Consider the following 14271-nt stretch of genomic DNA (forward strand, 5'->3'; position numbering starts at 1 on the left):
AAACTCCTCCAGAAGCTACATCCACTCCTTCCGTGAGATCATCATGGCATTTTGTTTCACAGCCTTTGTAGCAGAAGTAGGCATGACCCAGGTAGAATCTGGATGTCGTGGGGCCCTAGATTCCCTTTCAGTGGAAGTGATCCTCACTCTCAGGTGCTTCGTGAAGATGCAGACCTCCTTCCTAGTAACACTAATCCAGGATGGCCTTTGTCCATCAAGCTTCATTCACTGAAGATTTGGTAAATGAGGAGATATATATATATATATATATATATATATATATATATACACACACACACACATACACACACACACATATACACACACACACATATACATATACATATACATACACACACACACACACACATACACACACACGTTTTCTCATCTGACCTCAAATTGATTCAGTAATGAGTTGTGCGGCCCTTTGATGCTCATAAAATGGATTCGCCAAAGAACTGATTTCAAATTATCAAGATATTCAAGTCCCATAAACTCTTAAATGTAGCATCTCTTTAACCAGAAATCTCCACCTATCCACTTTTTAAAAATATTTTTATATTATAAAATCAGTACATGTGAATTGTAGAAAATTTGAATATAGGAAAATTAAAATAATCCATAATTCCTTTATCTAAAGATCACTGCGTTTTGCTGGAATTAGCAAATTTAATTATACTCATTTTTCAATGTATGTTAACATTGGTTCTTTGGGCTTTATTAGTCCTGTTACAATTAAGGTGATGACCCTGAATTATTTCTAGAATCCCAGAGCTTTCAGAAAGATTAAATGAGTTTGAGTGCAGTTTCTAAGGTTGTCGTAAGTCGTAGGTTTTATGTAGGACAAAACCTGACACTCAACCACACCATAAGACATGAGAGCTCAGTGATTCTCAGAGATTTCAGCCTAAAGTTTCACTCTTCCCTCCACCAGAGAAGGAGACAGAAAGATTAGAGTCCACAGCCCCCTGACCCCCTGTGACCAGTAGAATGACCCTACCCTAGAATATCATTCTCAGATGTGTCTGCCCTTACCCTTCCTAGACCCCAAGGGCAGGTCATGAAACTCCAGTTGCTTACTTGGTCGTTAGGCCTTAACACTTACCTATTCTGGGTCTAGTCAGTGTAGCCCAGACCAAGAGAGTAAAAAGACCAGGAGCACAGTGACCCTGATCATGGTGGATGAACTGGGAACAGAGAGAGCCCCGGGCTCTGCCCAGTGTGACCAAGGACAGGTGACCTCCCATTTCTGACCTGACCAGCAGTCTCTGAGGTCCCCTCCTGCTCAGAAATCCTCTGATCTCTGCCTCCATCAGAAACCGCCTGGACTGCACCCAGTGCCTTCAGCATCCATGGCTAATGAAAGACACCAAGAACATGGAGGCCAAGAAACTCTCAAAAGACCGGATGAAGAAGTACATGGCAAGAAGGAAATGGCAGGTAATGAAGGTGTCGCTTTGGACTCAAATGTTGCCCCTCACATTTGCTTTATTGGAGCTACCCGTAATCCAAAAATATTTACATATATTTCTGAGATAGTCTGGGACCAAGACTGACTTTTCATGTCTTTGTGGCTAGGGTTGAGCAACATCACCTTGAAGACTATTTGGCAAGCCTGGAGAATGTGACCTCCTTAAAGACAGTATGATGGCCTTACATTTCTTTATAGTGAAGGAGGAGGGCACAGGATCTACAAAGAGAGATAAGGTCCCCAACACCTAGGGAGATTGTGTGTTACTATGTGTCCTTGGGTGAGTGACAACCTTCCCATGCCTTCGTATTCTCACCTGTAAAATGGGGGATAATAGTGGTAGCAACATCACAGCATTGTTGGGAGAATTACATGAAGTAATCTTCATCTGGCCTTGGGAACATTGCATGGCACGTAGTTAAGTGTTCAAAAATGATACCAGTAGCTCATATGAAGGGCTGGCCATGTCAGGGAACATTCAGAACACTTTGTGTACAGTCTTTTAATCCTCGGAGGCAGGTACTATTATTTTCCCCCCTTTACAGACAAGCCGAGGCAGAGAAAGGTTAGGAGAGTCACCAAGGATCACGTGGCTAGTAAATGGGAGAGGATTCAAACACAGACCTGGCTCCAAAGTACTGTCTTAGCAATGGCACAAAATTGCCTCTGATTAATAGCAGCTAGATGAAATTGTCATCCAAACCACAGAGAACTTGTCATCAGCTATGTTATTTTTATTATCACTATTAGTATTACAAAATTTCTGGGCTATGGTTTCTATACTCTGGTATACGGTTTCTATACTCAAGGAATGTTAGTGTAATGGGGCACTGAAGCAAATGGACATAAAAGGACATAATGCACACCAAGAATCATAAACTATCAGTATAGCCTTCCATGGCCATATATGTGAGTGTAGATGGGAGAAGGGAGCCAGTCACCCCGGCGTTGGATGTGGTTGTGAGGAAATGCTGCCAGGGGCAGGACTTTGAAAGTGGTCATGGAACTTGGGCTCGAACAAGAGAAGAGGGGATACATCATAGACGGGAGAGAAGGTGTGGAGGTCCTCACCCTGATAGGAGCAGTGTCCTTTAGCTGGGCAGCCAGGGGAATTGGCACATTTAAAACTGGTCTGCGTGGCAGAGAAGGAAATCTCTGTTTTAGGGACAACTCGGAGACTGGTAATTTGCCATACAGCATGATTAAACCGTGGTCACTAAATCCTCAAAACCACAACTTCACACACAGGTGGAAAGGAGCAGAAGCGAAGGGGGTGGCGCTTAGGGTGTGTGGGTTTAGGGACCACTGCCCCCCTGTGTGGCTCAGCCAGGACTCCCCCCACAATGAGAGTCAGTTCCTGGTTAGCCCCTGGTAAAGGTTTAGGGGGACTTCTTGGCTCCCTCAAGTGCCAGGTGACTTGGAATGCCTGTGTTGCTTAACTTATCTTCCGGTATCATTAGGATCCAGTGAAATCAGAGTAACTAATGTTCTTAAAACAAAAAGGCGTCCACAAAATCAAAGTTGGCTTTATTAACGATCCTATGGCTGGTGTGGGAGTGGGGTGGTCCTACGTGCAGGGAGTCCCATTGGGTTTCGCTTGGACAACAGTGTGGGGTTAAGAGGCAGCCTTATCACTTCAGGTTCTCTGGGAGCATCGACACATCTGTTGATGAACCAAAGCCAGGAAGGATCTGAACCCAGGGGACAGGGACAGAGAAAAGGAAATGGGAGAGGAAATAAATGGAATTTTTTAGTCCGATGGGTCAGGGAACCATGATCTGTGCTGATACTTTAAATCACTTAAGTTTTTTTCTACTTGTTAACAGTGTAACTAGCCATAAGGTTTTCCGGAAGTGAGAAGGGAGAGAAAAGGATAGAATTCAGAGGAGGAATCTTTTTTTTTTTTTAAAGATTATTTATTTATTCATTTGACAGATGGAGATCACAAGTAGGCAGAGAGGCAGGCAGAGAGAGAGAGAGGAGGAAGCAGACTCCCCGCCGAGCAGAGAGCCAGATGTGGGCCCGATCCCAGGACCCTGAGATCATGACCTGAGCAGAAGGCAGAGGCTTTAACCCACTGAGCCACCCAGGTGCCCCCAGAGGAGGAATCTAAATTTCATATCTTCTTATAGGTAGCAGCGTTTGGAAATGGGTTTTCCACAAAAATAGCGGTTAGGTCTCACAAACATACACACGAAAGTAGTCTAGAAAATCCCATGCCATTCAAGATGTCCCTGAAGCATAAACTCTCTGATAATGGCTCAGCTGCATCTACCCATGCACATTTTTTACCCCAGATACAAGGACCTTAGCACACTCCAAACAGGGCCTTCCCTCTCAGGGCAGCTGAGGTTGTGTTTGGGGGGACAAAGTGCAGTGGAATAAAATGGGGTGGACTGTGGTGGAAGGGAAGGGCCAGGGCAGACATGGATAGCCCAGAAATCTCTATGGCTGCACAAGAGTAGGTTCCTTGATATCGTTCTGGTGTGGTTCCCATAAAGGGCCCAGGAAGAAGGAAGTAACATGAGAGCAAATCCTTATAAGTAAGGCAACCTGTAGATGACTACTCATGTCATTGATCTTAGAAGGAAGTTATTCTGAAAGAAGGTACATTTTTTTATTTAAATGAAAAAGAATCTTAGACATGATGAGCAGTAGCACTGAGGGTGAGTTGAACAGGGTAACGGGGCTGCTGCTTGTAAAACTGGAAGTGAAGGACTGGGAATTAGAGGCCTGTGGGCAGCCATCTTTATTTTCTGAGACCCACAAAGACTCCATCAGTATGGTCCATAGGCCCATAGAGAAGAAAGTTTTGACTCTGGATAGCAGAGAGTACTCTTGGCCATCACATTTGGATATTATGTACTTGTCAGGGGACGCTGGAGTCTCAGAGCTGTTGGTATATATGTAGGGTCTGTGATGGCTAGCTGGCTCTAGGGAGACCAAATTGCTCCCACTGTGCCAGGGGCCTCCCAGCTTTAGGCTCCTGAAAAACTTTCATCCTGGGAAAGCCCTCAGTTCTATGGAAACCCAGGAGGGTCAGTCACCCTCGCTGGCTCTCCCAAGAAGGGAGTCTGTGCAGCATTAGGAAGACCAGTACAAAACAGTGCCCGCCTGGAGCACAGGAACCCAGCCTTGGCAATTGCCCTCAGACAAGAAAAAGACTTCCTCAAAGCAAGGATGGAACTTAGGGAATTGAAACTTTCTTTCTTGATGTTCCAAAAATTTCTAAAAGTCTTAGTAAAACAGCAACCAATTTTTAGCTCAAAGGCCTGAAACCGGAAGACTCGAATGTACAGATCTCTTTCTTTTTCAGTTGTGACAATTTCTCTGCTGATTTTTTTCCTAAGTCAGTTCCCAAAGATTGAATCTGATATAGATTATTTTTAAGATTTTCCCTATTAATCACTTCTTTTCTCCCTGTTTTAGAAATTATATGCTGTGATACACTATCTGATGGAAAATTTCCCCCTATGGGTAGCCTATATGTTTGTTGATGTATATTGGCTCCCTTCTCTGAAATACTCTTATATCTGCCTTGTTCTGGCAACTTCATATTAGTCATTTTGTTAACAGAAGAGGAAAGACTTCCTTATTCGACACCACACAAGTGAAGATAGTCGTGATCAGTCACAATCCAGGCATTTGGAATTAGGGAGCCCATGGCTCACGGGGAGTGTTTCCTGCTACACAGTCACATGTATGAATCAGAGTCTCTCTGCAGAAGACTGGAGCTCTAGGGAGATTCAAATCTTCTGGTTCAAGAACATGAGGTCCACAGAGGGGAACTGATTTACATAGTAACGTCCCTTTGTTGAGAACGAACTCTCTGAATCCAGTAATTCCTGGCCCAGGCAAACCGCTCTGTGTTCGATAAAGGGAATCAAGAGCCAGAAGGACTGGGTCTGAGAGTTTGGCGGACCTAGTCTGACATTGACTCCATAGGGAAGGCTGTCGTGGCTGGTGCCTCCTCTTCTTGCCCATTCCTGAGGTCAGGATGACCTCCTATGGGACGAGCTGGGTCTCCCCAGCTAGCACAACAAATAGATCAATAATGTCACTAGGAATAGCCTTTCTCAGCAGAGCATACAAGACTGCCAAGTGGGCTCAGTCTGCAGGTACATTGGAGAGTGCAGAGGCCCCGTGGCCCTGCAGGGAGCTAAGTTGGTCCACTGTCCTCTCTTACCTTCTTCCTCCACCCCCACTTCATCTCCACTACCCCACTTCCAGAACTCTGTTCAGAGGGATGCAGCTTCACCATGGTGACAGAGGGCAGAAACATAACCACACCACAGTGATGTATGCAAGAGGGCTGATGGCCAGGGGACAGAGCAGGATGGAATGTCTGTCCAAAGTGCATGAAGAGAGCCACAAGGATGGCATGTGACAAACAGAAAAGTAGCAGTGGTCATAGCAGATCTCAGCTTAAACCACACCCCCCCCCCACACACACCCTTGAGAGTCCTTAGTGCCCTGTGATTCTTTACTTTTCAAAATGATTTTATGGAAATATCTTGGCTTTCCAGATAGTCCAAATCGTGAGGCTTTACTGAAATGCTTGAGCTGCTGCAGTTTATGGCCCAGTAGGTGAGTGCTAGCCACTGGCCTGTGTGCAGACTGTTTCTTTCCTCTCTTAGGAGCCAGTCTGCAGTGGTGTCTGCCCTCTGGGCGCACAGCATCTGGATGCCTGAAAAGATGCTTTGGGTACAGAGATGGAAAGAGTTGCTTATGCCTTCATTTCTTACCTTGTCATTCCACTGACCTTAGAAAAAGGGCAAAAAACTTCACCTGGAGGTGAAACCTTCAAGGACCCGTGGAATAGGAAGGTGAAGGAGTGGCATAGACACTATTGTATATTATAGGGGATTTCCTGACTTAAATCCTTATGCTTGGTAGAATTTTCACAATGCAAAGGAAGTTTTCATCTCAAGTTCTGGCATCCTTTTCAACAGAAATTCTGTCCTCTCCCGGAGTCTCTCATCTCAGAAAAGCAAAGTGCTTCTGCCTTTCATTTCTTTGGGTCCTTCTTTTTGAAGGAGTACATCAGGGAGGAACAGCCCTCTAGAACCTCACTGTGCATTCGCAGACTCACAGGCCAGTCAGAGTGTTTCTCAAAATCTCTTAAGTATCTGAATCATAAACAGAACTAAAGAGACCTTGGAGATCATCTTGTCCAACCCCCTCCTTATACAGAGAAGGAAACTGAAGCCCAGAGAGGTTAAGGAACTTGCCCAAGGTCAATAGAAGGCTTTTTTTTTTTTCTTTTTTTTCTTTTTTCCCCTTCACATCAGGACCTGTGGGATCTGTAGTAACTTTCTCTTGACCAATTAAATTCCTATCACTAGTATTGTTTTACGAGAAACAGCCCACTGGGCCCCATCAGCAATAAGTCTTTGGAGCTGTCTCAGCCTGCAGTTGCTTTATATAAACTATCCCTTTTATGGGAGTTGAAGCACAGTATGAAAAGGGTTTTTGTCTCATGTTGACCTTGTTTAGTCACATTAACGCACACATTGGTTCCAGGCCCCATTCCATTCTCCGAACATCTTCTGACACGCTGATAGTGCTGAGCAGAGCAAGGTTGGGCTCACTCCTCCGGCAGATCCTCGGCACTTGGGAGGCCCTCGTTTCAGGGACAGCTGCCTCTCCTGGGCTAGGCTCTTCTCCCCGAACCCCATTGCTCAGCTGGAACCGGGGACGCCACCTGAGTCCAACCCCGGTGTCTGTTTTCCAGAAAACGGGCAATGCTGTGAGAGCCATTGGAAGACTGTCCTCTATGGCAATGATCTCAGGGCTCAGTGGCAGGAAATCCTCAACAGGGTCACCAACCAGCCCACTCAATGCAGAAAAATTAGAATCTGAAGGTAAGGAGCTCCAGGAAGATTTTTCTCCAGCCAGCTGGTGAGAAAGGAAAGGTTGAGGGATGGGGGGACATTTTGAGGTTTTGGTCGGGGAGGGGGGTGGTTTGTTGTTTTTTTAAATAATATAAACTACAAGGATTAAGGTCTGAACTAATTTTAGGTTGCCCTGACAACAATTACTAAGTCTACTAGTTATTCTTTAATTGTTCAACATTAAGTTTAACTATTTTCAGAGGGAAAGTTATTTGTCTAATAGAACGAGATGACCTCCGCTATTCTCCTCCCTATATTTTACGTAAGAATTAGTGAAGACTTCATTAAAAGCTTTCTTTTTTCTCATTACAAAAGTGATATTTGTATATTGATAGGTAAACATAAAAAAAACCATATAGTATCTTTTAAAAAAAATATTCTTCCATATTCTTACTTCGGGTTTTTCTTTTAACAAATGAACTATAGTCCACATTCCTTTGGCATTTTTCAGGATGCTGAAACATGTCATTTGAATGGGGTAGACTGTGCATGACGGGGCTCCTCCTGGAGACCAATAGGGTTAGTTATTTGCACACCATCTTCGAGACACTGCCCTGACCATCTCCTCAGTGAAGGGCTTGGCCTCTTCCTGTTCCAGAAGCATGTAGGGTCTGGCCCTCATCTTCTTGAGGTGCCTCATTTCGCCAAAGACACCCCCTACCTCCTGCTGCCTGGTGTTTCGGTATCCAAAGTTGAGAAGCTGAGTCTCAATCCCTCCTGTGCGTAAAAGCGGGGTAACTGGTGAGGCTGCTTGCTGGGCTGCTCTGAGGGAGTCGGGGATATAGTGTGCAACACACGGGCCTGGTTCCTCCTGACCCACGCTCCCCAGATGATCCAGAAATAGCCTGAAGGGAAGAGAGAGGATATAGGAGCCCCCCCCCCCGCCCCCGAAGTACAGCTTTTCCCTGGACCAATCCTAAGTCCCTGGTCCATGGTCATACAATAGGAAGGCAGTGTAAGTGTGGACAGAAATCCGGGCGGGTTGAAGGTGCATCTAGGACCCAGCTCCTCCTTCCCAAGGAGCAGGCCTGCTGCTGCAGGAGGGCAAAGGGGTGACAAAGAACGGGAAGGCTGGTGTGGTTTGTCCTTCTTAGATACCCTCCACTGAATCCTGAAACAGCATGGAATGCAGCCAAAAATCCTTTTTAAAGATTATTTCCTTTTTCAATGTGTCAGCATAAGGGAAGGGGGGAGTCCAAACATTTCCGCAGTTTGGTCACAGTTCTCTCTGCTGCCAAAAGCTTTTGGCAGCAGGCCAACCTGTCCCCAGGAGAAAGGTGTGTTTGATTCAGTCCCCTAAGCTGCATTATTTGCTGAATTTTAGAAACTTAAAAAAAAAAAGCTTATTTTTTATTTTATTTTATTTTATTTATTTGACCGAGAGACAGAGATCACAAGTAGACAGAGAGGCAGGCAGAGGGCGAGGAGGAAGCAGGCTCCCCGCTGAGCAGAGAGCCTGACCCAGGGCTGGATCCCAGGACCCCAAGATCATGATCTGAGCCAAAGGCAGAGGCTTAACCCACTGGGCCACCCAGGCTCCCCCCAAAAAACTTTCATAAATGAGGGATGAGGAGAGAACGGGGAATGAAGAACTGATCGCATTTCCTTCCCTGTCTCCTAGAAGATGTGTCTCAAGCTTTCCTTGAGGCTGTTGCTGAGGAAAAGCCCCATGTAAAACCCTATTTCTCTAAGACCATCCGTGATTTAGAAGTTGTGGAGGGAAGCGCTGCTAGATTTGACTGCAAGATTGAAGGTAAGTTGTAGCTTTTTCTTCCCCTGACTACGAAAGGGGTGTGGTGGACTGGTGAGCCCTGCTGCGTGCCCCAAGCAAAATGTCCATTCTGGGCAGCCAGGCTGTGAGGACAACTGGGCGAGGAGTTGGCCTACTGCTCCCAACTTCCCCTCCTGAAGGTTGTTGCCATTTAGTGACTCACCTAGGACACCTTTGCCATTTCACATCCTTACATCAGCCACTAGACTCAAGTTAAAAGTGGTTTATCACGGACCTATTTGGCTATGGAACACACTTAACGCAATGAGCTTTGCAAGCTTCTGGGAAGCGTGTGAACTGTCCACAAGAGTCTTCAAAGGAAGAGTATGGGATGGGGAGCCGGTGGCTCTGTTGCTCATCCTCGAGCTGTGTGACTTAGGGTGGTGATCTAACTCTTCTGAGCCTTAGGCCTTTAACCTTAAGATGAGATCTAATGCCTGCGTAGCTCTGGGGATGCAGTGAGAGGACGTATGTGAAAAGGGGGAACCTTTAAATCCGTTCAAGATGTCATGAAGTCAAGGGAAAAGCTGTGGGACTGGTAAGTGCAGAGAGTGAGAACACCATGTTATTCCAGATGGAGGGAAGCCGGGCTCCAGGTGCCTATGCCACCTTCCCCATGCTTCTCTGCCTGCCGAGAATAATGTGGCTGTAGAATTGTGAGTTGTTAGTGCTCAAGGGAACTTAAGGGATCTTAGCATAGCGCCTGAGAAGTGAGCAATGTTGGTGACACAAAGCATTTCAGCTTCCAGATGGCAACATTCCAGAAAGATAGGGACAAGAAAAGGCAGGGTTCTTTGTCTCAAGTCTGTGACGATTGTGTGCCAGCCCAAGTGGAGGGTTAGCTCCCATTTCAGTCTGACCAAATAAAGCACAAGAGTTCATTAAACAACTTTCTCAAGGCTGCATAGCACAGGACAGCAGTCAGAACAAATCATGCCTCCCACATTCTAAGATTCTCCAGCAGTGTGACTAGATAATGCCTTTGAGGTAAAGTAACCCAAAGTGAGGAATGAAAAAAGGTTTTCTCCCGACTCATTATATCTCGAATTGCCTTGTAAATGCAGTGCCTATAATCATCTTACCCTTTTTCTATTCAGTTAAAAAAAGGTAGATGTGTTGCCTTTGCTAGTGTGAAAGTACACCGCTTAGGGACACTGCTGAAAGCTCTGGGGTCAGTGCTCAGAATTGTCACCATCACCACTGTCTTTGGGTCTTCTGAAGTTCTTTTTCCTTTTTTTCCTTTTTAAAAATTATTACAGCATACTGTTATCATTTTTGTACTTTTCTCTTTGGGATTATTTCCTTCATTATTTGCGTAGCTGACTAAAGCACTAAGGAGGAATTAAGGCATATGGCTGGAGTTTTGATAAAAACAAAATCTACTAGAAAAGAATGTTTGAATTCTTAAATTTTTATGTGTAATTTTTATTCTGGATGGGGCTGTAACTTTTTTTCCTATAAAAATATATCCTGTACATAATACATATGATGCATATATACACATAAAATATATTTTTACATGTTGAACTTTCCAGAAACATGACTAATAACATAAAATGACGCTGACCAATGTGGTCAATTTCCAGTTATTTACAGTTGGTAGATTATCCATCTTTGAATCAGACTAAGATGAATACTGCCTTTTTTTTTTAGCAATATTATCAGCTCCTCTAACTTATTATAGAGTGTATCATCAGCTTTGAGTTGTAATTTACATAACATAAAATTTATCCATGTTAAGTGTACAATTCATTGATCTTCAGTAAATTTACAGAATTGTACAATCACCACAATCCAATTTAGAACATTTCCATCACCCGCAAAAGATCTCTTGTGCCTGGGGGTTCCTGGGTGGCTCAGTGGGTTAAGCCTCTGCCTTCAGCCCAGGTCATGATCTCAGGGCCCTGGATCGAGCCCCATGTCAGGCTGTCTGCTCAGCAGGGGGCCTGCTTCCCCACCTCTCTCTCTGCCAAATAAATAACATCTTTAAAAAAAAAAAAAAAGAATCTCTTGTACCCATTTGTTCTCTTATTTTTTACTTAAACTTATTTCAGTTCAGTTTTTATACAAGATAAATTTTCTGTTTATTCAAGGAGAGGTTTAGCTGTAGGCATGTGGCTGGAGTCAGCGCTGTGTTGCAGGTCGTACTCTAGATCAGTGTAAATGTGGGACACAGCATGCCTGTAAAGTACCTTTTGTCAGGGTTTCAGATATTACTATTTACAATCTATGCCCATATCCAAATGTAAATCTCAAAAAGAGATGCCAAAGCCAACATCATGACTTCTTTCCTGTCCCCCTTTAATCAACAGAGGCTGCTTAGGAGCTGCTTGCATGAATTGATGTGAAACTTTGAATAACGGTTTCTGCAACTTGTGTCCTCCCCTGTGCTGCAGGATACCCAGACCCTGAAGTTGTCTGGTTCAAAGATGACCAGTCAATCCGGGAGTCCCGCCACTTCCAGATAGACTACGATGAGGATGGGAACTGCTCTTTAATCATTAGCGATGTTTGCGGGGACGACGATGCCAAGTACACCTGCAAGGCCGTCAACAGTCTAGGAGAAGCCACCTGCACAGCGGAGCTCATTGTGGAGACCATGGAGGAAGGAGAAGGGGAAGGGGAAGAAGAGGAAGAGTGAAACAAAGCCAGAGAGTAGCAGCTTCTAAGTCGTTTTACAAAGACTATTTCTCTAAAACTCAAAAAATCCAAGATAGTAAAAGCACCTAGTGTGATAGATTCTCTAGTTAGGTCATTTGAGGGTTGACTGTTCAGCAACAGCAGGTGGTACCTAGCAGCAGCTAATGAAGGGCATTAATGTGAATTAGCTGGCCCCTTAAGATACTAGCACAGCCAGATTTCATTTTGGGAAATTACCAGTAACTTGCCTGAGCAGTTGATGTTAGAAAGTACCCAAAAGAAATCTTTATCTGGGCAAAGTCATAAATTCCCTAGCTGAAAGCGCTTGTGAAAAATAAGGCCCTGCGCTCACAGCTCGGCCCAGAAGGTCCCTGGAGATGGAGATGTGTCTGTCCCAGCTCCTCACTCCAGAGAACGGCGTCTCCTCCAGTCTGGCACACTTCATCCTGAAAGCGGTTGAGCCATTCTAACTTACGAGGCCCATTTGATTCCAAAGTATACTGTAGACATGCAAACTTTTCGTTTCTCTCCCCTGTTCCACCCTCCAGTTTTGCTGGCTCTGAACTTACCAGGAGTTTAAGCCCTAAGGATGTGATGCTTCTTAGGTGCTGAAAGACCGGTCTCCTGCTCCTGGATGGCTGGCTTCCTTAGGCAAATAGAATCTCTTTTCCAAAATCAGTAGGAAATCTAAACTTATCCCCTCTTTGCAGATGTCTAGCAGCTTCAGACATTTTTGTAAGAACCCGTGGAAAAAAAAAAAATCCTTGCTAATGTGCTTTTCTTCTGAAACCAGGATTCGTATTTGTGCGGTTACAGAATATCAGCTCTGCATGTGTGATAAGGATTCCTGTGTTTGAATGTATGAAAAACCAGTTTGCTGAAAAGTTAGTCTGAATTATTTATCGGCCACTATGGAACAGATTTCAACTGATGAAGGGCTGTAGAACTGCACGTACTTTGGAATCTCCTTCAGGGTAGTCTGAGTTGAACACACCTTCCATGCCACACAATCGCCAGAGAACTCTACCTACCTTATGGGTTCCACGATGTTTTCTTCTTGAACGTGCATCGGTCAGGCCTTGCCCCCAACCTTCAAATGTATCCTTAGACCTGATAAATGCACTCAGACTTGCATCTTTAGGAATTTTTCTTTCACTACATCGGCACTTAAATTTTTCTTTATAAACTTTTTGAAGGTCATAAACAAAGACTATAAGCCGATATGCCTAATACATTTCTCTGCGTGTGTGTGTGTAACATTCCAAATACCTTTTTCTTTTCCACTGTTTGTAAAGTGCAGCAATTTCATGTTTCAAGGGACTTTTTAATAGTTCCTCAAGAACCAATCTGAACTGACTTCAGTGCAACCCTACACAGTATCAACTTTAGAACTTTGATATTAGTCTTATGTTACCTTCCATTCTATTTTTATCTGCTTTTTGCTGCTAGTTTCAAATTTGCCAGTATTTTTCTTTTTGCTTTTTAAGCAGTTAAACAATTTTTTTTCATAATAGCCACAGTATTGCCACAGTTTATAATAAAGGGTTTTAAAATTTGATTTAGAGCATTTGAAGCTTTTCTTCACTTAGCTGTGTTTAGACTATACTCTTTGTGTGCATGTGTGTTGTCGTGTGTGCGCATGTGTGGTGTGTGTGTTTGCTGCAGGTTTTTAATGTCCTTGAAATTGTGTTAATGTTCTCCCAGTTTATTATGCCATCGGAATGGTAAATGAGAACACTACGACTGTAGTTAGCTCACAGTTTTTAAATAAAGGATACCACAGTGCATGCTGTTTGTTCAGTCTCTGCAGCCTTCTCTTTCTTTCTATGCCACCAGCTGGAGACTACCCAGAGCGCTCCTGGCTACGACAAACAGAAGCTGTGCTTATGAATGGCTGAGATGGTTGTGTTTCACTACGGAACAGAGCAACTTACAGAGATCTTGTTCACACTGGGTAGCCTAATTTGCAAATTTTGTGCAAAATCTCTCTTGAGCATCAGTTTGGTTCAATTCTATAGATAACTTCCATACATTTGCTATCTAACAAATCTTCATAATGCTAAGATCTATATGACATTTATGGCATGTGACAAAATCATCATCATCATTAATATTATTAACGAGGGCTTGGTTTGCATTTGTAATTTTGCTGCGGTTTGTTATTGGCAATCAAGTGCTATCTTTCTGTGTCTTGATATTGAAACATTTGTTAGGAGGAAATTCCTGATAACCCTCCTGCTCTATCGGAAATCTGTTATCAGATGGTGAGTCCCCTATGTCTTAGGGTTCAAACGATATTATAGATACTCTAGAAAGAATCAAGGCATACTAATAAATGTTGGTTAGATGATTCTATGATTCTACAATGTAGTCTGGAGGGAAATAATCCATTGTCCAATTAATAAATATTTAATTTTTTTCATTTTTTTTTAAGGCAACCACAATCTACAAGTGTTCCTAGTGAGGAAATTACTATTTTTAAAGAAAAGGAC

At 43.8% G+C, this 14271-nt stretch overlaps 1 protein-coding gene across 6 annotated transcripts in view; it reads left to right on the top strand.

Moving 5' to 3' along the window:
* Positions 1-13573, top strand: part of MYLK (myosin light chain kinase) — a 199544-nt gene extending 185971 nt beyond the window's left edge. For 5 of the 6 annotated variants that reach the window (XM_032869493.1, XM_032869488.1, XM_032869492.1 and 2 more), the window contains 4 exons: positions 1320-1443; positions 7209-7338; positions 8990-9121; positions 11536-13573. In XM_032869493.1, coding sequence (XP_032725384.1) covers positions 1320-1443; positions 7209-7338; positions 8990-9121; positions 11536-11780 — 631 coding nt within the window. In that variant the 3' untranslated portion in view covers positions 11781-13573. The remainder of the gene's footprint in view (positions 1-1319; positions 1444-7208; positions 7339-8989; positions 9122-11535) is intronic. The other variant, XM_032869489.1, reaches the window with a different exon arrangement.
* Positions 13574-14271: the final 698 nt, after the last annotated feature.

Source organism: Lontra canadensis, unplaced genomic scaffold (genome assembly GCF_010015895.1).
Source record: "Lontra canadensis isolate GAN:19392208 unplaced genomic scaffold, GSC_riverotter_1.0 scaffold38, whole genome shotgun sequence".
Lineage (NCBI taxonomy): Eukaryota > Metazoa > Chordata > Mammalia > Carnivora > Mustelidae > Lontra > Lontra canadensis.